Source organism: Rhagoletis pomonella, unplaced genomic scaffold (assembly GCF_013731165.1).
Source record: "Rhagoletis pomonella isolate Grant_MI unplaced genomic scaffold, Rhpom_1.0 Rhpom_scaffold_00019, whole genome shotgun sequence".
NCBI lineage: Eukaryota > Metazoa > Arthropoda > Insecta > Diptera > Tephritidae > Rhagoletis > Rhagoletis pomonella.
In genome coordinates this window covers 274,437-302,258 of record NW_023458573.1, presented here as the reverse complement: position 1 = coordinate 302,258, position 27,822 = coordinate 274,437, and the positions used below count along the sequence as shown (strand labels likewise).

Below are 27,822 nucleotides of genomic sequence, written 5' to 3'. Positions count from 1 at the left end.
CCTTTGTAATTGTGGTAGTCAATTGCATCCTCTCTTGCTGGATGAACTTCTATATGACATCCATCTGAAAAATTAAAGTTACAACAGTTCCACAGTAAAAAATTTGAATCTCTTACCAATGGCTCCTAAGACTTGAGGGAAACCTAGTGATTGAAAGCCATTTATGAATTCCCTTAACTTAACTTCGGTCATTGGAAAATTTTTTAAATATAAAGGCCACAAAAATTTCCAAACCTCATGGCAGAACTCAATTAATATGCGGCCGACAGTACTTTTACCAACTCCGAACATATTTGCCATTGTGCGGTATTCTGCGGAAGAGCCAAGCGCGTACAATGCAATTGCAACTCGTTTCTCCAACACAATTGCTTTCCGATAGTGGGTATTTCTTCTTTCCATACCAATCAACATATGACACAATTTTCTGAAGGATTTACGATTCATTCGAAAGTTACTCTTAAAAAATAGTTACTTCCGAATTCAGCTGGCAATCGACTTCCCAGAATGTCTGGCGACGGATCTGGGTTACGTTCATATACATATATGCAAATTAATTTAACTGAATAAATTAGTAAAAAGATAGTATAACACCTTCGTCCAGCAGGACCTTATTGAAGCGCAGTCACATACACAAGCTAGTTTAAGAATCATTTGCGCAATGAGAAATCTTCTCAATAATTGCCGCCTTAAGTCGAACAATTCTTCCATTACTTCCACCGAAGTGAAAATATTTATGAAAAAGAACACAATTTTTATGATTTGATAACTAATATTGCACTTCATACACAATATTCTGCCAATTGGGGTGTTCACAGTTCGTTCCAAATTGTGTCTGAAAATGTAGACGTCTACATTTTGAGACATCTTTAGCATCAAACTGTGAGCACCCCTTTCTAGCAGTCGTCGCAAAATCGTCTCAAAACTTTGCTGGTGTTGCCAGACATTTCTTCTTTGCGTGCTTTTTTATATGTCGCCTTTCGATTTTGTTTCTGAAAAATTGTAATTATTTAACTTAATTACCAATTCCTAATATTTTTTATTTCTTTTCCTTGATTTATTTCTTTTCATCAGAAATTGCGCTCAAATTAAATGCAAATATAGAAAACGTGCCCAATAAATAAAAAAAATGCGATTAGTATTGCCATAGTGCAACCCTGCTGCGAGGTTGCAAAATGTAGACGCGTAAAAAACATACCTTTGAGTGTGACAAAATGTAGACGGCGTCGTTTTCCAATTTTGTATGGGAAACAATAACACCACAGATTTTACGGTTAGAAAACGTCTTAAAATGTAGACGTCTACATTTTGAGACACTATTTGGAACGAACTGTGAACACCCCAAATGTAAACAAACAAGACGGAAACAGCTGTTTCCTAAACTACAAACCATAGTGTGGACAGCAATAGTTAGTGATGTGGTTAAGTTGATTTGAGATGGTTAACTTTTTGGTGGGGACATGGTATTACATTGCCTCGCGTTCTTATTTTTGCATGAATAGAAAATATTTAAGTCAAAAAATTGTCGGAAACGAAAATAAAAAATTCAATCTAATACGGAAAAATTGTTTTTGCTCTGATTTTTGCAGCGATTTAGTCCTGAATCGAGTTTTGGAGCTCCGAACACTGTTCTCTACATTTGTACTGTTTTATAAACCTCAAACCGCAGTGTGGACACCAATAGTTAGTGATGTGGTTAAGTTCGATTTGAGATGGTTAACATTTTGGTGGGGACTTGGTATTAATTAATTTTAAAAGTTTAATCCTTACTTCCATTTGCCAGATTTGGGAGATAAGTACATGCTGTTTTCAAGTGTATTTTTTCTTAGATTTTGTATAAAAACAAAAAGAAAACTGTATAGGTATAGGGTTGGTCGAATGAATGGCCTCCTAGTCACGTGTTCCGAGTCTTTTCGATTGCTAGGTATGAGGCCTTATGTTGGACAAAAGACGGAGTATAAAGGAGCCAAATGGAGGAAATTAGCCTATGGTTACAGAAGATATCGTCACTACACACGAATAAAGGCGCGCTAGTGTTTTGACGGCGAAAAAAGGCGCGTAAAAAATTTTTCGAAAAAAGATGCTTATGAAAAACTTCGACGAAGTATGTCTTTGACGCTGAAGTTTTTTTATGCGTCTTTTTTCGCCGTTATTTTTTGAGCTCGCGCCTTTATTTGTGTCTAGTGACGATATGTAACAAAGTAGCCGACGAAGACTTGCGTGCCGCTTGAGCTCTTCTCTCAAAATGTTTACCGCTTTTAAACGCAAATGAAGGTTAAAATTTAAAAACTTATTAATAAAATTTAAGTAAAATCTGTGGATAATTAACAATAAACTACTTTTTTCGCAAAATCTATCAAGTTTCCTTAAATTTTTCAATAAAACCTGTGCAACAGTTATTATTTTACTCCCTGTATATGATAAAATATTAATAGCTGGAAAAAGGAGTACAAAAGAAGCACAAAACTAAGAAAGGAGTACATTTCCGGAAATTTTTGTTTGGGAGTACAAGGGAGTACATTACAATAAAAAGGAGTACGTTTACTCCCAAAAGCAGTACGGTCGTTTGTTCTTCATACCAAAGCACCATCTTTTCATTTTTATCCGAAATTTACGACTGAAAAAGAACGATAGCGTAAATCACACGATTTTTCAAAATAGAGGGAAGGTGAAGGTTTAAATAAAAGCTCCGTGTACATTTTTATTCCACGATTTCAAAAATGTCAAATTGTATGTTGTGTCACTTTTGAAGATCGTGAGCGATATGTTTAAGCGACAATCTATTATTATTCTATTAACATTAACAAACCTTCACCCCCTATAATGAATTTTCATACGATAGACGATAAACGCTTGCAAGCGTATCATATGAAATCGGTTCTCGTATTATCGTTTTCATACGCCCGACAGATGTATTGTTGTGAATGGCTGTGGTTTTTGTTCACTTTTTATTGTGAACCAGTACAAATCAGCTACGTTAATTTCATACATCATCGATTCGTAATAGAGAATAACAGAATGCAAGCGTCTATCGTGCATCGTACGAATTCATAATAGGAGGTCAGTCTTATGTGTGACACCATTGTTGTACATAATTTGTACCATGATACAAAAAAGAAGGTAGTTTCAATAAACACTTTTTGAATAAAAAGCAGATTTTTGACAATTGCTCAATCCTTTTACCGCACGTGATTGTTAAAATTTTTTGATTCGGGCTACGAGTTTGGACACAATAACCCAAAATAAATGTACAAATAACCGAACTGAACCCTTTGCTTATTGAAATTGATTTTAAATAAACAAATGTGAAGGATTTTAGATATTGGGTGATGGTAGCACGAAATGTCACAATCTGCTTAATTGTCAGGTTGTTAATATGGCGACGAAAAAGTGACAATGGAACTAACTTCTTTATGTATCATGATTTGTACAACACCTAATTGGCTTTTGGAAGCGTAAACCTTGCGTCCAAATAGATATACTCCAAACAGCAGACTTTTTTGAATATAAAAAACCAGGGACCGTAACAGTTACAACTTTTATTAAAAAAATCACTCTTTAACAATTATTTTTTGATTTTTATTTAATTACTCTTTAAATAACCGTTATTTCTGACTTTTATTTTATAAATCGAAAATAAGAGTTATTTTTGATTTTTATTTAAATAATCTGCAAATAACAGTTATTTTTGATTTTTAAATTATATGTCTTAAATAACAGTTATCGAAGACTTTTATTTATAAAAGCCATAAATAAAAATCAGTCACTGATCTTTATTTTTTCAATCATACTTATAAAAGTCATTTGAATAAGTCGTAGTAAACTTTTGTTTTCCAACACCTTCTTAACTGCGAAAAATGTTAATGACTTTTATACGATTGATTTAAAAAATAAAAGTCGGTCACTGATTTATATTAATGACTTTTAAAAGTAAAAGTCACTGACTGATTTTTATTGATGACTTTTATAAATAAAACTCTTCAATAACTGTTATCTAAGCCATATAATATAAAAATCAAAAATAATTGTTATTTTGGATTTCTAATATAAAAATTAAATATAATTGTTATTTTTTTAAATTTTGCATAAAAATTGCAAATAAAAATTTATTTTCAAATTTGAGTCTCGGTGCAAAACGAAATCGATTGGTATGTTTCACTTAGTTGTAGAACATATCCTTCATAGCGAAGTTTTCCATGACAGTTTTCATCAATAACTGTTATGTTCGGTCCCTGTAAAAAACACCCACTCACCTTTTTCAGTGCTGTATAACCAGTAAGAATAATGTGGGAATTGTTAATTTGAATGACACGGTCAACCAATCGCACAACATACGAATCGATACCAATGGTACGGCAAGTCACCATAGACATGGTGACAATTTCGTTATACGCCTGCGACGTTTCACCGGCAATCAAACCGGCATAGCGCAAATTCTCCACACCCAAGCCACTTTCTTCGTCAATGATGTCAGCAATCATATAACGTGGTTCGCCCTCTTTTTCGATGAGTACTGCATGCACCGAATTCAAATTGGCAACTTTGCTGTAATCCTCCGTGGTCAAACATGTATGTATACTTGAAACCCTTTTCTGGCTCCTCGGGATCATTCCATGTTACTTTGGACATTGATTTCACCTCTTCGCCGAGACTGATACGCGCATTGCTATTCACCGAAATGTAAATCTATTTTGGGTTAGAAGGCAAATACATACATATGTATGTAAGTTTATGATAAATACTTCTGCTGCTACTAACCCTAGGTACTTTTCTACTGCGAGCCTACTGCGATGCTTTATTATAAATCACATCTTCTAGATCCGTGACCTCCGTGTACATAGCAATATCTAAGAAAATCTCAATTCTCACGAAATTTACAGCCCTATTCCGCCACACTGACAAAACTCACCGCGATGACAATTGATATAAAAATGACAATTGCAGCTTTTTGGTATTCGCAGCAAAATTCAAAAGCTCGAATCATGCCAATTGTCATTTTTATTGTCATGACCTTTTGGGCAGGTGACAAGGCAAAAACATATGTTTGTGTTGGTTTAAAAAGTGCGACGATTTAATAAATTTGTGAAAAAAATATAAAAATCAACTAATTTCAATGGCAGCACAAATTTTAGTTATTTGCGCAGCCGTGCTTGTGGAAGATGAGCAGCAACGGATGCTCCCTACAAAACTGCACATAAAATTGCAGCTGCTCCTGCGTCGTCCGCTCATATTTTGCACGTCTAAAATGTTTGTAAATGTTATAAATATACGAATTTATCTATTTCACACAAATACTCACTTTTCTGGTGTTTCACCGCTCATATTTTTTGCAAATAATAGCGTTGACCAGCTGTTTCTACAACAATGAACTTTTCACCATGCATGGTAAGTTGACAAAAGCTTTTCGCTTGTCATTTTTTGTTAGGAATAGCAACGTGCAACGACAATGACAAAATCACGACAATGAAGGATGATCAATTGTCATGCTATTGCAAAACCGGAATAGGGCTGTTAATGGCAGTTGTCAATTACTATGTTTATGCGTGGGCAAATTCACGACATTATTTCATGAATTTGGGGTAAAATTGGCTGCATAAACACAATTGGGGTGTTCACAATTCGTTCCAAATTGTCTACATTTTGAGACATTTTTAGCATCAGTCTGTGAGCACTCCTTTCTAGCAGTCGTCACAAAATCTTCGCAAAACTTTACTGGTGTTGCCAGATAATTGTTCTTTGCGTGCATTTTTTATTTGTCGCCTTTTGATTTTGGTTCTGCAAAATCTTAATTGTTTAACGTTATTACCATCTGCCAAAATTTGTTCTTTCTTTTCCTTGATTTGTTTGTTTTCAGTAGCCATTGCGCTCAAATCCAATGCAAATACGGAAAACGTGGCCAATGAATTAAAAAAATTTGATTGGTATTGCCATAATGCAACCCTGCTAGTGATCGGACCTACTAAAAATTCTCTATGGTAGCTTCTGGAAAAAATGTGGTAGATTTAGAAAAAATGTGGTGGATCTCAGGTTTTGGATCAAACTTTTTACAAAAATTAAAAAAAAGGTTTCACCTAAACTACAAAATTTTTAGTTAGAATCTCTAGAAAAACTTTTAACTTGGGTTTTACCGATTTTGGCAATTCTCAAGTAAAAGTAAACAACACCTTAAAAAATTTAGATGCGCTGAAATGTGCTAATACTTTCTAAAAATCTCCGATTTTTTACAATTTCTTTATTAGTTCTTTTTATAAATCAAATATTTTGCAATTTAGCAATAAAACCACGTTTCCCGACAAAAATTTTATATTGAGAAATTGATAAACTTCACTGTTTGAAAGTTTCTTTTTTTCCTACAATTCGGCTTTGTTTACTTTTACTTGAGAAATCTCATCGCCGCCGGGAATGCGAAATCTTGTATGCTATCATTAGTTGTGTTCTTTTACAAATTATCCAGTAACTTGCCAGTAACTCTCCAGTAACTTAATTTCTGAGAACTCGCTCTCATAGCACAAAAGTACAAGAACGCAAAACCAGTAATAATTTGCAAGTTTTACGAGCAGCTGATTCATTTGTTGTTTATTCGCAGCTAGTTCCTAGTTCCATATATACTATATTTAAATAGGTTTATTTTGTTAATTTCAACCATGAAAACCTCATAAGCACTTATTTTATTAGTTTTAATTCCACCCAGCAACATGCGATCAGCTGTTTTTCTTACTTGCAAGTTCTTACTAACAAAAATTTATCCAGTAAAAACTAGCAACTTCTCCTCAAAATTGTCAATTTTCGCTCTCTATTTCCCCTTTCTTACAAGTTTTTTGGGTACAAGAACACTAAAACGTGATAGTTAGTACAAACTATCGCGTACTAGAACGCCACTAATCTTGTTACTACCTTGCAAGAAGCCTGACCTATGATTAACGGTTAAATTATTGGGAAAACTGACTAAAACTTTTCGTCAGTTTAGCGGTTAGTTTTGTATGGGCTTGGGAAAAAAAGTAACCACTTCTCCGGGCGTGTGATAGTGCATCCCTTTCTTGCACACACATGGGTGCATTTGCCTTACAGTATGTTCACTCGCTCATACATGTCATATAGTTGGTGATGTACAAGTGAGTTTAGCGATGAAACTATTTGGAAAATATCACGATAATTAGTGATTTTTCTGACCACTATTCTAACTTCTAAATAATTGATAAATTTGTGAATAGATGGCAGCGAAAAATCCAAAAATACATAAAACCAAATTAAAAAATGCAATTCGATTTTGTTTATGTGTTTGTTTTATTTGTAAAACTATATTGTCGCAAGCTTTTTTAGGGCTACTGAGCTCAGACAATTCTTCTAATTTTTCATCGACTCTGAATTTTCGTCGCTAAAAACAAATTCCTCAGCGCCGTTTGGTCTTTTTTCCTCCATTACTAGGGCTGGAGAACCACGTTGGCGTTGGATTGTATTTCAGCTCTGTAGTCACTGACTCCGCAGTCGGCCTCAAATGTTTTCTTCTCTATCCACATACAAATTGAATACACTGATTTTTATTAATTCTTTCTTTGAATTCACCGACTTCTTCTATATTTTGCACCACAGCTAACAATGAAGTAAAATTTTCTTTGATGTATGTATATATATATATGCGAGCGTACAATCGATAGTTTCTTTTCGATATGGTCAGCCATTTTTTGTAGGGTTGGTACACGAATTTCGATACGATACGATACCACATCGATATTTTTGCCAATCGCTATCGATACTTTTTACTTGATAGTTTTCAAACGATATTTTTCGGAATCGAGTACCAGAACTCTTGTATCGTATCGAATCGTAAATGTACATTATAAAGTTAACCCAAATTGTCCCAGATTAATTTTTTTTTACATTTTTTTGGTTTCATCTATATACAGGGTAAAAGTAGCGTTAAAGTAAACGAAAAAATATGACTAAAACTTTGGGAGTAGTATAGTTCTCCCGATAGTTAATTTTTAGTATGAAAAGTAGCAAAACATTTCAAACATAAACCCACATCACATTTTGCCCAGGCTACTCGTCCTATACATCGCTTTCGTCCTTTACATGTTTCACCAGCAGAGCGAAGTTTTTTTTTGTCAATTTGTATGGGTCAGTGGCTTTGTAACAAAAAGATATAGGGTCCCAGTGTGGAGACCCCCGAGGCTAGGTAGCATCGAGCTGTCAATTAAAGACCACACAAAGTGTTTGGGGGTAGTCTAGGGATAGTAAACAGCTGGGGATGCGCAATGTTGAAGAAAGAGAGAAGAAGGCCAGTAACGTCCTTTATGCATGCAAAAGAACGCTGGGAGTCACTTGGGGTTTGTCACCTGCTCTGAAGCATTGGTGCTACACAGCAATAGTCAGCCCAATACTGCTCTATGGCGCTTTAGTGCTGGAATGCCGCTGAGGTCCACTTCGACGACTACTCTTTAAACCCCTTAGTTTACTACGCTACGCAGTTTCCTCATAAAGTATTTCATCCATAAAGGTCCTTCGCATCCGGGAAGCCATTGACAAACTAGACGCTGATAAAAGCCTACATGTCTGTTGGGTGGCCGGTCACAAGGGAATCTAGGGTAATGAAATAGCAGATGAGAATGCAAAAACGCCACCAGTCTTCCCTGGAACAGACAAACTACATTTGTATACCACTTCAACACTTGTACAATGAAATATACAATGATATGATTAGGCAGTTCAGGGCAAGATGGAATGAGTTAACCACCTCAAAACTGCAAAAATACATACAAACGATTTTTGTTTTACACCGTCTCATATATGATGGTATTTTGCGTTGCCATATGGCAACATGGGGTCAATTTGGGCTAGCGAACATATCAAAATTTGGTAAAAAGAGGAACAATTCACATTACGCCCCGTGTTACCATATGGCAACGGACTTAAAAAACACTTAAATTATATAGCATGCACGATTGTTTTTTATTGTTACTTGTTACTAATAGAGTCACTAGTGTTTTAACTAATATTTTGTCACTGTCATATATTGTAAATAAAAAAACGCTTTCTATAAATTCATGCTTACTTCTTAATATATGTCATTTTGATGGTTTCTAATTTTGTTTAAAGAACACACTTGCATTACACTCGATAGACAGCAAGGATCTGACGGAAGCGTATGTGTTTCGAAAGATACACCTTTTAGGAATTAGTTAACGTACATATAAGCATTTCGAAGTAAGCGGCTCTTGTTTTACACCCTCTTAGGGCCGGTTGTTCAATGTCTGATTAGCACAAATCGGAGGTAGAAGCTCCGGTTAAATACAACGACGGCTTTATCGATCACATGTCATATGTCATATGGCATTATGTCGAAAACGTCGATAATGATCTTTAACCGGCAAGTAGTGATAACCAGACATTGAACAACCGGCCCTTGAACATGATACATGTTGCGTTGCCATATGGCAACACGGGGTCGATTTGGGTTAATGGGAGTAATGATATATTAGGGGTCTTCATATAAAGTGATAAAGGGACATGATCCAACTACACAAGATCTGACAAGATGAAGCAAAAGAAAAAAGTAATTTTCTGGCTGACGTTTGTAATTTCGGCGCCATGTTATTTTCTTTGAAAAGTAAACAAAGAATATGAAGACGAAGCATAAAGAAAAAGATGCAACCAATTTTGCAACACATGTTTGTGCTAACTAATTTGTTATTTTGAACGTGTTTTCGCACCCAATCACCGCGCACTTCATTTTAATTACATTTGCACAAAAATTTATTGAAAATCGCGTAAAAATCACTGAAATAAACCACCGACAAAATACACATGAAGAAAGAAGCAAAACAGAAATAACAAACTTCAAAATTACGAACGTCACACACTTTTTTCTCAATTGCTATTACAAATGGCTGCTTCTCAACTGGTCAGATCTAGTCTAATTGGTTCATGATAAAGGGATACATTGCTTAAATTTATCAGTTTATCCGCATTCTTTCATGAACGCACCTCGGTAAATAATTCCACAAAATTGTTTATATTTAACTTATCTGGCTAGTTACGTTTCATTCTTACCTCGCGCTTTGTGCCAATTTGCTTTTTATGTGTTCGGTGCAAAATCGACCACCTGTCAGTCTGTCAGGGTTGAATTTTGCTGAAATTTATACGGTTATCCACCAAAATCGTTTGATAAAGTGATAAACTTTGGTTAAATAGATGTCCATACAAAGTTTGACAGTTCATTTATCAATATGATAAATTTATCATTTTATCAAGTTTGTCTACAGTTTATCACTTTTGATGAAGACCTCTATTGTATTGGGCATTTCCAATATGGCGTGCCATGACATTTGTATGACAAAATATTAGAAAATAAAATGAAAATGTCAAAATTTAAAAACTCAGGGAATTGGGCAAACTTTTTGTATAAAACTTTTTGTAGTAATATTTGAAATATTTAAGGCAAATTTTCCAAATTTCAAAACGTAAAAATCTTGTCTGCTTTTTTTATCAGCCGAAGTATCTGACGTGACGTTACCTTACTAAAATTTCTATTGAAAGTTTTGTTGTTAATATTGTTTTTAAACAAATATTTTTACGCAAATAAAACATGAGTTTTAGCCTTTGCTAGGGCTCCATTTCTTGCGAATCTATGTCGCACTATAACCTTCTTACTTACTTTGGACTTTATATGTAAAGCAATATGGATATATTTTGCGCTTTAAAGCGCAGAAATGTGTACTATCTTAGGTTGCAATGTGGCACGCCTTTAGTGATGTACTTATTAAAGTGCAAAGTGTTAATTATTTATTAGAAAATGAGACCAATATTCAGATTTAATTTTTTGAATTTTGTTTCGATACTTGGAATATCGAGTCTTTCTATTACAACCCCTATAAAAAATGGCTGACCATATCAAAAAGAAACTATCGATTGTACGCTCGCATACATATGTACATATATCAAAGAAAATTTTACTTCAGCTGTGGTGCAAAATATAGAAAAGTCGGTGAATTCGAAGAAACAATTAATAAAAATCAGTGTATTCAATTTGTATGTGGATAGAGAAGAAAACATTTGAGGCCAGTGCGCTTAGGCCGGCTGTGGAGTCAGTGACTACAGAGCTGAAATACAATGCAACGCCAACGTAGGACTCCAGCCCTAGGAATGGAGGAAGAAAGACCAAACGGCGCTGAGGAATTTGTTTTAGCGACGAAAATTCAGAGTCGATGAAAAATTAGAAGAATTGTCTGAGTTCAGTAGCCCTAAAAAAGCTTGCGACAATTAAGTTTTACAAATAAAACATACACATAAACAAAATCGAATAGACTAGAGACTTAAGACAGCTTACTGAATACGAAATAGTCTTAAAATCCATGTTCACCACCAAAAGTCACTATTAGTGACTAGAGACCGCTTACTGAATCCCAGGTACACACTGAACCAAAAACACCAAACCAAAACACACCTACAGCCTGCCAGAAAAAAAAACGTTAAGAAGAAGTATTACGTTACTTATGGAACTGTACGATGACTTTGAATACACAACGTGAACTCCCCAAATGTTACATTATATGCAATAATCCCATTGCCAGGGCAGAGAAACATTTGGTAACAAGAAATAATTATTTAAATAATGCCGTATGTTTTGTGGAGAACTTTCATTTAAATTAAAATTTTCGATTTCTTGTAAGGTAATCGGATTTCGCTGGATTCTTTGCGGGTTTTCTTTTTCGAGTAGGAAGGTAGTATATGATATACCATATTTTTTTCTTATAAAATTATGTAAGGTACAAGTGCTTTGTATTATTGAAATGATAGTCTCATATTTTTGGCATCGTATAGGTGTCGAGAAAACTCCAAATTTCTTTGTCATCATTCCGAAAGTGCACTCTATGGGTTTTCTACCGGGACTCAGTCTATAATTGAATATACGCATCTTGTTGTTAATGTTCCTTTCCGGGTAAGGGCGCATTACATTTTTCCTTGAAGGAAACGCGCCATAGGCTACAAAGTAGTACGGAAACTTATTGCCACTTTCGTCGTGCGGAAGTTCACTTAAAGATGGTATATTGTTGGAGCTTTCCAACCAACGTCCAAACGTAGAGACTCGAAAAACGCCTCCGTCACTATTCCGTCCCGCAAAGCCTCATTCTATTGTTGTGAAGAAACCATCGGCATCGCAACAGCCAAGTAGGATTACTGAATGGTAGTTTTTATAGTTGACATTGGCCGATCCAGAATTTGGATATTTTCAATTCTGACGTGCTTTCCGTCGATGGCGCCCAAGCAGTTTGGCAATTGCCATAAATCACAGAACCGCTTCGCGGTGCTTTTCCATCTATCCTCATTTTGTTGTCCTATCTTATCAGGGCTTGGGAGAGGAGGTAAGGTATTAATTACAATAATAGCTGATCTCTGTAGTAGTATTTTATCGTTAGATTTAAGTGATAATTCAATAGAACAAATTTGTATTAAAATTAAATTCGCGAAAGATAAATCAGTATTTATATTAGTATTATTTGCGTAATTTTGTAGATATAAGTGATAGTGCCAATTGCACCGATAAAGTACTTTATCTTGGTGATTTTAATCTTGGTAATATTACTTGGGTATATGATAATAAAATCTTAGATTTAGTATTTACATCTGCTGAGTTGAATGCATCTTGTGAGGAATGCTTAGCTCCTATATCAATCAAAATGCTTCATCATTATGCGCTCATAGTTGATTTTACATTTTTTATATTTGAAAAGCAGTTGCAAGAAGTCCCTTTAATGCGCGACTATTCCAATTATGACATCATGGAAGGAAATAATCATATAAGCAATATGGATTGGTAATTTGTAAGCTCAGTGAATAATCCTGAAATCTCTTATAATATTTTTCTTAATCGAATCTCCAATATTATTTCAAGTTTTGTTCCTGGCAGGAAATTTCCTCCGCGTAATAAACCTCCCTGGTTTAATTGAAGATTATGCCACTTAAAGAATGCGAAGAATAAAGCTTACAAAAAATACACGAATCAAATCTAGATATTGGCCATCAAAACTTTCTTCGATTAAGAAAAGAACTCGATCATCTTCATATTTTTTTATTCAAGCAGCATTTGTTAAATGTAGAATCAAAGTTAAGATCCAATGCCAATAGTTTTTAGTATTAGATTAACTCCAAGCGCAAAACTAACGGTTATCCAACCAGTTTTGTCTGTGAAAATATTGCATCGAACAATCCCAGAGACTCTTGCAATCTATTCCCAATTTTTTTCAAGAGGTGTACGATAAATATGACTCAAATAATAATAATAATATAATAATAGATTGGCGCTTACACATATGTTAGTGTTTGGCCGAGCTTCTCCTCCTATTTGTGGCGTGCGCCTTGATATTGTCACACAAAGCGGAGGGACCTACATTTTTACACCGACTCCGAACGGCGATTTTATTTTAATGAGAAGCTGTTTTTCATGGCAGAAATACACTCGGAGGTTTGCCATTGCCTGCCGAGGGACGACCGCTGTTAAGAAAAAACCTTTTTTCTATATTTTTTTGGGATGTTGCTTTGACCAGGGCTTGAACCCAGGTGTTGATGAGTGAAAGCGCGCACTGCTTACCACTACACCACAGCGGCCAATATGACAAATAATAAACAATAAATTGACCCGTTGCCATTAGACATCATTGAGAGTTTTACTGTGTCGCCAGATGACGTCGAACTCGCGATCGTTAATCTGAAAAACAATAAAAGTTTGGATAATGAGGGTCTAGCTTCCATTTTTTTAAACTACATTCAAGTTTCTTATCGACCCCAATAGCTATTTTTTTTTAATAAATGTATAGACAACTCAGTTTTTTTGGATCATTGGAAATTATGTTCAATCGTTCGTATTCGTAAATCAGACGATCGCAATAATATATGTAATCACAGACCCATCGTGAAAGAAAGTAATTTTTCAAAGCTGTTTGATTTCGTGCTTAAAACAATACTTTTTAATCAGGTACATTCCTCATGCGAGCAGTGGAACCACATTCCCCGCTCGTTAAGTACCGCCGCCGAAGAAGTAGTCGGATTTCAGCGAGCCCGAAAGAACAACTGGTACGATGAGGAGTGTCAGGAAGCTGCAGAAAAAAAAAGATTCTTTTTTTCCTTTAGGGATCTGAAGAGGGAAGCGAGACGTATTTGCCGAAATAAGAAGAGATAGACCGAAATAAGTGAGTGCGAAGAGCTTGAAATGCTGGCCGACAGGAAGAATGCCCGAACATTTTACCAGGGAGTTAGGCGACTTGCGGAAGGTTTCAAGACCAGGGCGTACTCCTGTAAGAACAACGATGGCGACCTAGCCGATGTTCAGAACGTACTTAAATTATGGAGGGAACACTTTTCCCCGCTACTGAATGGTAGCAGCACGGAAAGTTGTGGAGAAGAAGAACCCGAGCTCCCAGTCGATGATGACCGAGTAGATGTTCCTCCGCCTGACCATGACGAGGTCAGAATAGCAATAACTCGGCTGAAAAACAACAAAGCCGCTGGAGCTGATAGCCTGTCAGCTGAGCTATTTAAGTACGGTGGCGAGGAGTTGATAAGGTGCATGCGTCAATTTTTATGCAGAATATGGTCAGATGAACGCATGCCCGACGACTGGAATTTAAGTGTGCTCTGCCCATTCCACAAGAAAGGCGCGGGATCAGCCTTCTAAGCATAGGTTACAAGGTCTTATCGAGCGTATTGTGTGAAAGACTGAAGCCAATGAACTGACTGGGCCTTATCAGTGTGGCTTTAGGCCTGGAAAATCCACCGTAGACCAGGTATTCACAATACGCCAAATCTTGGAACAGACCCGCGAGAAAAGAATCGACACTCACCACCTATTTGTCGACTTTAAAGCCGCTTTCTACAGCACTAAAAGGAGTTGCCTATATGACGCTATGTCTGAATTTGGCATCCCTGCCAAACTGATACGGCTGTGTAAAATGACGTTGAGCAATACCACCAGCTCCGTCAGAATTGGGAAAGACCTCTCCGAGCCGTTCGCCACCAAACGGGGCTTCAGACAGGGCGACTCCCTTTCATGTGGCTTCTTTAATCTGATGTTGGAGAAGATAATAAGAGCTGCAGAACTGAACCACTCAGGAACAATTTACTACAAGAGCGTGCAATTGCTGGCTTATGCCGGATACATCGATATCATCGGTATCAAAATCCGCGCGAATCCAAGTTGGATAAGGAAGCACAGCGAATGGGTCTCGAAGTATCTCCTGTCATCAAACAAACAGTCAGCACATTCGCACCTTGGTACCCACGTCACTGTTGACAGTTATAATTTCGAGAAAGCAGAGAATTTCGTTTACTTGCATGGAAAAACAACGCAGAATCACTCTTGCCAACAAGTGCTACTTTGGACTGAGTAGGCAATTCAGGAGTAAAGTCCTCTCTCGACGTACGAAAACCACGCTCTATAAGTCAATCATCATGCCTGTGCTGGTATATGGCGCAGAAGCATGGACAATGACAACATCCGATGAGGCGGTTCTTGGAGTGTACCGAGTACCGAGTACCGCAGACGATGGAGCGATGAGCTGTACGAGCTTTACAAGATATGGACATAGTGCAGCGAATTAAAATACAGCGGCTCCGCTGGCTTGGTCATGTCGTTCGAATGGACACCGACGCTCCAGCTCTGAAAGTATTCAACTCGGAACCCGCTGGTGGTAGCAAAGGAAGAGGGAGGCCCTCACTGCGATGGAAAGATCAGGTGGAGAAGGACTTGGCTTCACTTGGCGTTGCCAATTGGCGTCAGTTGGCACAGAGGAGAAACGACTGGCGTGCTGCTGAACTCCGCCAAAATCGCTTAGGCGGTTACAGCGCCAAAAAAGAAGAAGGAAGAATATTTTTAATTTTTTTTCAAAATTTTTGTTGCTCCAGAACGATGTTTTTCAAAAACTTTCTTAGTATAAATTTTAGTAAAAAGTAACAAAAATAAAGTTTGCATTAAAAAAATTATGTCAATAGAAATTATGACATAAAAGGAATAAGCCCTGAAAACTTCATCCAATTCGGTTAAATATTTTATGAGATATTTTGAGTCGAAAAAAAATGCTATAAAAATTGTTTATGCAATAACTTGCGAAATATATATTTTTTCGAAGTTTTGTTGATGGGAATCCCTTTCCATGCTTCTGAATTACACATCCACCGTATTAAAATTAAAAATCAAAAAACTTTAATTTTTACTGATCGATTTCACGAATTCTGGCTCATTTACAATAATTTTTAGACGAAAAATAAGGATATTATAAATTTTTGGAAAATGGGCGTAGCCACGCCCACTTATGGTTACATGTGTATATCTTGGTAACCGCTGCAGCAATTTCTTCCAAACTTGGCATTGTTTCTAGCCTTGCTACAGCATACCAAATGGCCGAAAGGTTTTAAAATCGGACAATAACCACGCCCACATCCCATATAACGGTAATTTGGAGATATACGAAATCTTCCATATATCAGTAAATATTAAAGTTATTTTTTTCAAAATTGATGCTTGCAACAATTCTTTACCAAGAAATACGTTTATGATAAAATGTTGGAAAATGGGCATGGCACCGCCCACTTATGATCACATATATGTATCTCGGTAACCATTCTACCAATTTGTACTAAACTCGGTATGGTTATTGTGCTTGCCACATAAAAGCAAAACGTTGAAAATTATTGAAATCGGACTAAAATTGAGGCCGCTTTTCATATAACGGTAAATTTCAGAAATGCTCGAAACTTCAATATTTCGAAATTTAAGGACGCTAATTTACTCAAAATTGATACACCATGTAGCCTCAGCTTTCGGAAAGGTGAAAATTATATATTTAATACTTCCGCCGGGTATTTAATGTTCGGCTCCGCCCGAACTTAGACTTTCTTACTTGTTGTCACCTAAATTTTCTAATTTCTATAGTGTATACAACTGGTTTATCTTACTTTACATTGGACTTTTGTTTTAGAAATGTGCTTGTAATTTTAATGCTAAATGAGAAGAACTAAAAAGAATGGCAGCTTTTTAGCACTTTTATTTTTCTATTTGGCACATTTTGGGACTGTTTTAACCTCAATATGGCACTTCATAGCTAAGTATAGTTGGCAACCCTGATCGTACTAACTGAAATTTTTTTGCCTGCGCGATAGTAGAAGTACCTATGTATGTACACTTTTAAGATGTATGCATATGAATTATGCGTACGGTGACCATCCGTTCTGTTTTTGCGGGACCGTACTTAAAGGTCTGTCCCGCGTAGTTTTTCAAAACAGAAAACCCCCAAAATGTACTGATTTTTTCCAAGTGTCCTGCCTTTGTCCCGCATTTTCTTCGATATTTTAAAATTAGCTTTTCCTAATCGAAATAAAAGCAGCGTCGATAACTAATTTATAACTAAATAAGGTTAAGCTGGTTCAAACAGTCAATGCGTTCTCAATTTTGTACGGTTATGGGCAATGGATGATGGGAAAACGAAGACCAGCATCAAATATATCAATAACACTGTTCTACAAATTTTGTGGTAATCGCTTATGAAAAAAAAAATGTTTTCCAAGCCAATTTTCTTTTCAAAGAAGCGTTTTCGTAATTTTTTCGAAAAACGTGTTTTTGGTACATTTCGGAGCTATTCGTCAATATCTCATGAAAAAATTATTCAATCAACATAAGCGACCTGCAGTCCTCTTACAAAAATATATTACTTTGCCGATTTTGATGAAAATGATTAGTGTTACAAGCGACCAAAATCGAAAAAATTGAAATTTCAATCATTTTATTTTTACAGTAAATGAAAATCTGATGAGAAATGTAGATGTTACGGAACACAATCTGCACAAATTATATACTTTTGCAAAGGGCCCATCAATACCTTTCGAGCTGTAGGTCGTTTCATGTGATATTGACGATTAACTGAAAAAAGTACTAAAAATACGTTTTTCGAACAAATCTCGAGAACACTTCTTTGAAACCATGGGTATTATTTTCGTGTCCAACGACCCAAAGTTTACCTAAAAAATTTGCTTTACAGAGGTTCATATTTCGTGTAAGGTAATATGTAATATGCCTTATTATAATTTTGTAAATATTCATTACAAAAAGAGTAATACCAATGAAGCAAATGTGATTTATGTTTAAAGTTTAAAATTACATTAATAATTAAGAAATATACACTCCCCGTTATTTGAAAGCGCACTCTTTTAATACTTACTAGTTACAGTTTTCCTTTTGTTTGTTTAATATTCATTAATTTTTTATAAAAAATATAACATATTCTACGTCTAAATCCGATTTTAATAATTTATGAAAATTAAAAAAAAATCAACATGGGGGCGGCAATTTTTTTGTTGACAGTGCTGCACATTTTCTTCCATGTAAAAATTTTGTCAAGCATACTTTGTATGGAAGAAAATCAAAAAAGGGTGAGCTATTCAAATGACGAGGAATGTATATATGTATGTAATATATTTTTGTTATTTTTATACTACGCAATTATATGTAGGTACATGTTTTTAATAATTGTCCTGCATTTTCAAAATATATTTGTGGTCACCGTAATTATGCGTAGCTTTTATCGTATCTCTGTAATTCCATAACTCCCTGCGTGAGGAAACCAAATAATGTAATTCTTAACAGAAGTGCTTAAAACTTAACAATTTGGCAATTTAAACACTGTTGAAGTTGATCTCCGGTCTTTCTCTTACGAGCGCCTGCTATTAAAACTTCTTATTTACTACTGCCGGTAGCTTTAACAATTTTATAGTTGTTTTACGTTCTTTAGCAATTTCCGCTCTGTTAGCCATAAATTTTACTATGTTTTGACCGCCTTTATATCAAGACCCCTGACCATCTAGGGAATTCAATTATATTTTAAATTGCACTGTCATCGTGATTGAAACTATGCTGAAAATTTCAAGTCTCTACCTTGTGGGGAAGTTCGTTTAAAATCGATTAGAAATTTCCGCGGGATGACCAAGTTAAATAAAAGCTTGTAAAAATCAATCAGCCCACCTTCTCCACCCAAAGAGTAGAAATCCCCCAAGTGCAAGAAACAAGTTCAGGCATATACATAAATACCTCAAAGTGCCAGCATGTGATGTAGAAGTATTTCACGGAGGTTATGAAGAATGGCCGTCCTTGCGGGACATGTTTACGGTCAAGTACATAAACCATCCACAACTGTCTCAAGCACAAATACTGCACCACCTCAGGTACAAAACATAAGGTCAAGCAGGTAGTATAGTTAATCAATTCACACTAAATGACGACAATTTCAATATGGCTGGGGAAGCACTCAAATCAAGATGAAAGAGTACTGGTCGATAATCAAGTAACTATTTTAATGAACTTGCCAAAAATTCAAAAAGAAACTAGCGACGAATTTATAAAATTACAGTCCACTGTTACAAACTGTTTATCCGTGCTAGAAACTCAAAACATCCCCACAGATAACTGGGACCCAATTCTGGTAAATGTATGTTCCGCAACATTGCCAGAAAAATCGTTACTACTATGGGAGCAATCGCTTCCATCCCAAAAAAAAATTCCGACATGGCAACAAATAAAACATTTTCTCACTACCCAGTACGAAATAGCAGAGAGGGTAGATACAAAATTATCAAAACCTAAAAACACACAAAATGATCTACATAGAACCTTCAATATACCCCAAGCCAGAAATTCCAAATCACACAATAGAAGCTTCAATAGATCGCAATCATACATAACAGAAAATAAATATGCGTCATGCGAATTGTGCAAAGAAGTCATAAATTAAACTCTTGCGAGAGATTAAAAAAACTACCAATTATCGAAAGAAATAAGTTTGCTAGAAGCTCTAGCTTTGTACTAATTGCTTATCACAATCTCATAGGTTTAAAGACTGCGGGAGCAAACTTAACTGCGTATATAGCCAAAGGAGACATCATTCGATGCTCCACATAACAAATTTTACAAGCACACCCCAAAAAAGCTTGAACTCTTGCCCGAAGACCCCAAAACGCAGGACCCCGAAACTCTAACAAAATCTTCAAATTCATCCTGATTTCCCCCAACGTGGATGAAAGAACAGAAGCACACGCTATAGTTCTACCGCAACTTATAAATATGCTACCTAGCCATGCAATAAACCCGAAAAATCTACAAAAAATCGCTCATCTCAATTTAGCGGATCCCAACTGCCACACCCCGCGCAAGTTGATATCCTATTAGGCACTGACCTAATACCCCAAATCATGCTTGAAGGCATCGACAAAATTTCAAACACTTTATTAGCCCAAAATACCATCTACGATTTTAAGCGGCGAAGTAACAGAAAAGATAGCAGTATTTACAACGCGAGTGCAAGGTATTCCCAGCCTCAGTTCACACGTAAGAATTCGAAAGTTAGAAGACCTTCCCCCCATACGAATCGCCACCCCAGGTGACCCAAACCCTAACCACAACAGGGTCCCCAAAAAAGAATATAATAAAAGCAAACTAATCAATCGCAAATCTTGTCAGCCTAGAATTTAAACTTCCTCAAAAAACCGTTAAGTCGATAGAACACCAATCAATTCCCAATAAAAGAAAGGTAAATCCTACCATCTTTGGCAAACCTTGTGGGCCCCGCAGGATTGCTTTCGTCAATTATGACACAAGCATGTTTAAAGTAAAAATCACGCATCTGCTAATACAATGACTCACAATAACCCCCATAAAGCAGTCGTGCATTGATAAGCAATAAGTCGCTGGCACACACGAATTTGACTTTGAAGAATTCACAACATTATTAACCCGAATGGAAGCCGTTCGTTATTCACGGCCCCTCTTTGCGCTCTCGCAAGATCCCTCCGATTTCACAGCCCTCACCCTTGGGCATTTTCTTAGAGGAGCTCCACTTCTGGCAATACCCGAACGAGACGAGCAATCCTTATTTCTAATGAATCGATGGGAAGGATTAAAAATTCTCCATCATGAATTCAGTCGCCAACGGAACGAGGATTATCTATCTTCTCAAAAGATAAAACTAAAATAATATTCAAGAATAGCGCCTCAGTAAAATAAAAGGCTACATCGCACAGTGTTTCGACTATATCGAGGAAGGTAGAAAAAAGTCATGGTGACAGTTGATAAAAAAGAACCAGTTGGACTTAAAAAGAGAAAAGTAAAAGTCATAAATACCAAATTTTACATTATTTACTCACCCCCCTTCTTCAAGAATGATAACGGTAATCGGCGCGATACCGACTAATCAGTTAGGTGCCTTTGGCGATTAACCCATTAAAAAAAGTGTTTCTTTTTCAACTGAAATCAATTATTTAAATGTCGTGGAATATTCAGGTGAAGGTGTTTATCATTTATTTGGTACTTTCCTATTTTCTTACCAAAAAATTTACTTTGAAATGTAGGTGCTAAATGTTATTAGTAAAAAAAGTGTGAGTACCGGTCCGTCAGGTCTTGAAATTAGACGAATGTTTTGGAGAATTTTATGTAGTTTTCGAATATATAATTTGATATTTGCGCGCGACTTCGCAAATATATATAATTTTTGATTTTCTAAATTTTTGATTTTCAGCTTCTTTTTGCATAATTTCGCGAAAAGAATTTTTCGAACAATGAAAAAATTTCACCAAATATTGGGAAAAAGCGAGTATTTATACCAAAATCATTTTATAGTATAACCTTTGTTTTCTGAGAGTGGAAAGCAGGAAACAAAATTAACCAAAATTCCATCACATTTAATGACTGGGCCCACATTTTTTGTGAGTTTCGGACGTTATAATGATCTAATCTTCCCAATATTTTATATCTAGGTTTTTATAATAAAATAAAGACCACAAACTAAATTTCATCGAAATCGGATGAGATTTAATGTTTCCGCCCACAAGAGTAAAGGGCGTGGCAATTATTCCATCTTTGCAAAATTTCATAATTCTGTATTTCTAAGTAAAACTAGAGCACATGTCAAGTTTCAGTGAAATCGGTGCAGGTGTGCTATTATTTCCACCTACCTCCATATAGTCGAAACATTGTGCATCGTGGCCTCGATGATCACGTAAGAATGTTAAACGTGCGCACGCAAAACGTTATCTTAATCAGAGCGCTCGTCAAACTTTGTTTTCAGTCAAAAGCAATAACCGAAACCGCAAATGAAAGAAAACCACCTCACATTCAAAAAGAAAAGAACGTTTATCAATGTACCCGATTAACCCACTAATCGTCGGCTAACCCCATGCAGTAATTTGCACCCAACATTAAAGTCGTTTCTCTCTACATCGCAGCCCACACGGCGATTGTTGCGGTTTATTCCGCCGCCCACATCCTTTGCGCATTTGCCAAATTTTCCAGAGTATGCCTCCACAGCAATGAAAACAGGTGGAACGAGCACATGGACATTGCCTAGAATGCCTTTCGCCCTCACACTCAACGAGGGACTGTACCTCAGGTGGATTCTAAATTTGCCCCCGTCAGCCACACACGCTTCTATATAGCTTCGTCTGGCGCGACAATGGATCTCCGGCCGCGCATAACGAGCATCGGCGACAGCAACGGAAGCCGGAAGTGTAACGTCGGCGCCCTGGCACCAACAGGAACCACACCCACTTGCAACAGGCTTCAAGATACCGCCGCCTGCTGCTATGTACGTCTAAAACAACAATCCGGCCCACACCATCGTCGGACCACTGGACCGCAGGCACTGGACTGGAAGGCAGTGTATTCAACTGGTATGTGCTGCACATTTTGTGCTTCAAGTTTGTTTGGGAGTTCTAATATGCGCTGATTGGCCACTGATGATTATAAGGACGTGAGGTTTTTTTATTTGTGTTATTTATTTCTCATCATCCCGTGATTGAAGAAGAGGCTTTATATGTTCTGCCAGGCTAGAGTAGGACGAGCGAAGGCTCGTCGATATCAACTGATGTGCTTGAACTGATATAAAATTATATTTGAGTATGCAGTCTGGTTGGAGTGATAACAATCATGATCCTTTTAAAATCACCTGAATGATTTCTTTTCCACATACTGCTGTCGTACGAGATGAAACTGACGTGGCATAAATCGATTGATTTTTATGTTGTAGTGATATCCATGCAACATCGTTTGGTGGTTTTCGCAGTTGACTACTTGACTAGGTGTTGTTGTTGAAGAGATTTACTTCACATGCGTATATAGACGATGACTATAACGAATTTGTATTCTAGAACAGATGGTATTTCCATTTTTAATATCCACACATGATTGAAATTTGGAGATGCTCAGAGGGAAATATTGGCCGAGAGCTGTGTTTATTGCCAAAACTGCAGCACACGGACTTATTTCAATCATAGTCCCATTATTTAAGTAGGAATTGGTAGCAGATTGAATAAGTCGTATCGATCATGCTCTACCAGAGGCAATGTGATGCTAAATACAGCATGCTTTTCTGTAAGTCCTCCCTTAACCTTCATGAGTTGGTATAGCTGCAGTAAATCTTCTTGGTTTACAGGCAGTTCCAATGGTGCTGATAAGTGAAGTTTGATTTTGTTTACTTCGACTTGCAATTGGCTGGGCGTCAGCAAAAGAGGACTTATTCTTCCGTGATTTGTATCTATTAGAACGGCTAATGTTACAGATTGTATTCTTTACAAATTGGCTGCCATAAGTGTGAGTTGGATGGATAATGAGGAAAAGATTCGAAATAATCTTTCTTGGTATGTCTCATGCCTGGCGTTGTTGATCCTCTGGAATATTTGACTGACTTGTTGATCAATGAGGTCGAACTTCCTCTTGACCGCCTTTTGATCCTGCTTCAGAATGTTGATGGTTGAGTCCACAATGGATGTTTGATTTCTGATCAGGTGCAGCAGATGTAGTTCATTTTCCTTAAGGTCTGTGATTGCTTTGGACATTTGTTCTACATATTCTGTGTCCAGTACTCCAAACAAACTGCATGAATGGCAGCTCGCCTACGCAGATTACATTTTACTATTGCGTTTCTAGCTGCGACGCTTTTTCAGTCTGTTCAAGATGTGCTACCAAAGAAAGACATGAGCTTTTTTGTGCGATTTCTTAACATAAATGGCGCAGGGCCCTTGGTCCATTAGACAGCGCTGCTATTTCTTGTTATTTATAATTAAGATTTTTAAATTGGTTCGCAAGATATACGTGATTAAAAGGAACCAATTTTTGCCTTAAGCTGAATAACGGTAAATTGCAAATATTTCGAAACCGTATCTAGAGAAAAAAAAAATTACCCGAATTTCGGAATCACCGAGCGATTCTACATAGAAATTGGATAGTGGCGTCCGGAGAACAAAATAGTATAAAGGAAAGTCGAGATTCTTTGTACGCGGTAATCTCGAAAACTACTGAACGGATTTTGACGAGATTTTCTCTAATATATTCTGTATCGATAAGAGAGTGACCTTTTTAATTTGGAATTGTAATAGGGTTGCCAACTGTTAAGAAAATTGCTATATTCAATTCTAATAAGCGTAGTAGTCAGTTCTGCACCGTCACTGTCAAATGAAAAGACTTCGCCTTTGGATGTGTAATAATGTATTATTTTTCTGAGTAGGGTTGCCACCTGTTTAAAAACTATAAGATCTTCACCGTTCGTTGGATAAAAAATGAGATACCAAAAGAAAGTGCATGGCCTTCGCATGTATACATAGTATAAAGGAAGACGAGATATTTTAACCACGCTACTGAACGGATTTAGACAAGATTTTTTATGTATATCATAAACGAAGTACATGATGACATATGATTTCTTTCTCCAAATACGTAAATGTACATTCATATGCATACATTCAGCGCGTGGCGAAGCCTCGCGCATCCGTGGTCGGCTAGTATTAAATATAAATAAGAGCATAAGATAAGAATTTTATGTTTTGAATAAAGACTCTCTGCTGAAGACGCGAGAGCGTTGAAACGCGTAGGAGGGTAAAAGGAAAATTTAATTTTTCGCTTTTAACTCTATTGGCCGAAGCACCTCCAACCCAGCAAACATAATAAGTAAGAATTTGGCCCAAATAATTAGGACTATTTTCAGATTTCTCTTTTTTTACTTTATTTGGTGCTAGTTATACAAATACATCAAAATATTTTAAATTAAATGTACGTATGAATTGATCTCCAGTTTCAGGGTCGATTACCAAACTGCGCTTCGATCGACTTTTGGTCACGGAAGTAAAGTCTGATTTTACTTCCACAGATTCATGGATTCATGGAAGTTATGTCCATGATAGTTGTATATTAAATGAGCCGCTCACTGCGCAAATTGTTGACCTCCATTTTTTTTTTTATCTTAAATTTTAGAGTCAAAGCTGGAAGTCCGGTGCAAAATTAGTCAAATAAATGGTCAATATTCCGAAATCCCAGACTATTTATATATAGATAAAATAATAAGATATAAGATTTTGGTAGCACAAGCGATGAATTGAAATTTGTTTACATTAAGGTAGCCAATTTTCGAATATTTTCGAAGCTGTTGTTTAAAACCGGTCAAAGGAACTCTTATGACTTATCAGGTTATTTTTTACCTTTGTGCTTTATTTTTAAAAAATGTTGAATGAACTGTCGGTTATTCGGTCGGTCGGTGAGAGTTAAAAATGATGGCTATCAGCCACCGGTTAAGAAACAAACCAAACTCTTCGACGGGATTCTGAAATCGATAAGGCATCCAAGTTATCGTTAGAGTCCCAAATAAATATCGAACAATTTTTATCGAAGGTGGCTTTAGAAAAGGTAATCGAGAAAACTTCATTTGAAATCGATGAAGAAGACGAATTGGACATTGAAATTGAGGAAGAATGGGATAAGGACTTGCTCGAGTTTTTTAAGGAAAATTCGAACACAAACACTTCTTCAAAGAGTTCTGAATTCTGAAAGTCTCAAAATCTGCATAAACTGTAAAATAAATCCATGTGAAATTGTATTTATTCCCCGTGGTCATGTAACATTATGCGAATCCTCATCAACTTTTCAACTTTTGATCAACTTTTGAAGCGCGATTAGATTTGTTTAAAGGCGTTCGTAATATGTCAAAATGTAAGGGTCAAATCGAAAAATTGTCTCGCCGAACATGTTCAGCGTCCTTGAAAACATATTGTAAGACCTTAGAAAAATTCAATTTTGTGAGGGATTTCGTGTGCGCACGGATTAAAGGATGAGTAATTTTAAGCACTTGAGTCGGAGGCACAAAACGTACACGCCAGACCTCTTAATGTTAATTTTTTACCCCCAAATTTGCAGGGGATAGTTTTTAGCGATTAAGGAAGCTAAAAAGTCAAGAGCGTCAAAAAAGAAGCCATTTAATTTTTTTCTGGTCAGTGTAATGTACATATATAGTGCAAATGAAAACAAATCTAATTAGCTATTTTAGCAAGGCGAATTCATGTAAGGTACTAAAGCCGCTGAGCTTTTCGCCTCGGTGATTATTTATGTCAAAATTATGTTTTGTTGTAAGAATGAAAATGAATAAATGACATATAAATCAGCAAAATGAATAAAATGAAATGAAGTTAATGTTAGTTCAGGACTTTTTCGGGGCTAGTTCCGGAATAACACGGGATCATTTCTTGACTTGTTCAAGACTTTTTCTGTTTTAGTTCGGTAATAGTTCAGGACACAGATGTTTACACATAAAATTTTACCACGTGATCGGTTTCCGATAATTCGTTTTTTATAATAATTTGGCTAATTCCCATTCATTGGACCCTGAAGCCGGTCGTATTTTTTTGCTTAAAAATTACTTGTTTTGTTTAAAGACTTACTGGAATTATTGCTTGCCAATATTCTTCAAGGGGATTTTCCAAATCTATAACAATAATTCTGTAGTTGGGGGCGCTTTTATTCGTCCTAAGATACATTTTTGATCCCACGTTGGTTATGTACTGAAAATATTTTATGAAATGTTTCGCTTTAATTTATTTTTTTAAATTTACTTACCTCGTAGTCATTTTCAAACACGTCTATCACCTTGATAACCTTCAGGGATGATATTACATTTTTTGTCTCGCTTAGATCAATATAATAAAGGAGATTGTCACGACAACCTTTAACTATAGGCATTATCAAATACCTGCCGCAATCGGACACAAGTGCTTGTCTGTAAAAAATTTAGAGAAATATAATTGAAAAAAGTAAAATAAATATGGAGAGATTTCTTAAAATACTGAGCAAATCAATGTTACTATAACATATTTTCTCGCAAGAATGTATGTATCTACGAAGATTATTTAATTTCTGATCTACTAACTCACGGAATTAACATGGGAAAAATGTTTTTGTAATTATTCTTTCCTAAGTGTTGGATGAAAATGCAACCATGCTTACATACACACACCCATACATCATACATTTAATATTGACATACTACATATAGCTGAGCATATATTTATATTATTAAACACCGAAAATTAAAAATAATAAACCTTGTTTTGGGCGAATTACTGCCTAGTTTTTATTGTGAAACCATAGATTTAAATAAATAAATATCCTACAAAATCGTTTTCGGAGACTTTCAGGGTGACCCCCGTATTTTGCTTTTTAATACGAGTATGAAGCAATATGATAACACATTCTGTAGGTGATGTTGTAAAAGTGAAAAGTGATCTGGTAAAGGTAAACGGTGAATCTTCGATCTAAAATGTCAGATAGTGAATTGTTCGGTGATTTTTCTTCTGATGATTATCAGAATGACCCCAGCTTTTCATTGGCAGGACAACAACCACGAAAAAATATTGCATCAAAAGCTTCATATCGCATAGCATCTACGAGTCAGTCGTCGTCGTCAGAAAATTTTGCATCAAAAGCTTCATCTCGCAAGAGGATTGCTGAAGAAGCTGTCAACATAGCATCTACGA

General features: G+C 36.2%; 2 protein-coding genes across 2 annotated transcripts in view; both read right to left on the bottom strand.

The window, feature by feature from the left end:
* The window catches only part of LOC118749556 (putative nuclease HARBI1), a 12,463-nt gene extending 11,591 nt beyond the window's left edge, over nucleotides 1–872 (bottom strand). The window contains exons 1-3 of the mRNA XM_036484360.1: nucleotides 592–872; nucleotides 117–520; nucleotides 30–64 (exon numbers count right to left, since the gene is read on the bottom strand). Coding sequence (XP_036340253.1) covers nucleotides 30–64; nucleotides 117–444 — 363 coding nt within the window. The 5' untranslated portion in view covers nucleotides 445–520; nucleotides 592–872. The remainder of the gene's footprint in view (nucleotides 1–29; nucleotides 65–116; nucleotides 521–591) is intronic.
* The window catches only part of LOC118749555 (prolyl endopeptidase-like), a 123,879-nt gene extending 96,810 nt beyond the window's left edge, over nucleotides 1–27,069 (bottom strand). Inside the window, exons 1-2 of the mRNA XM_036484359.1 lie at nucleotides 26,906–27,069; nucleotides 26,731–26,850 (exon numbers count right to left, since the gene is read on the bottom strand). Coding sequence (XP_036340252.1) covers nucleotides 26,731–26,850; nucleotides 26,906–27,028 — 243 coding nt within the window. The 5' untranslated portion in view covers nucleotides 27,029–27,069. The remainder of the gene's footprint in view (nucleotides 1–26,730; nucleotides 26,851–26,905) is intronic.
* Nucleotides 27,070–27,822: the final 753 nt, after the last annotated feature.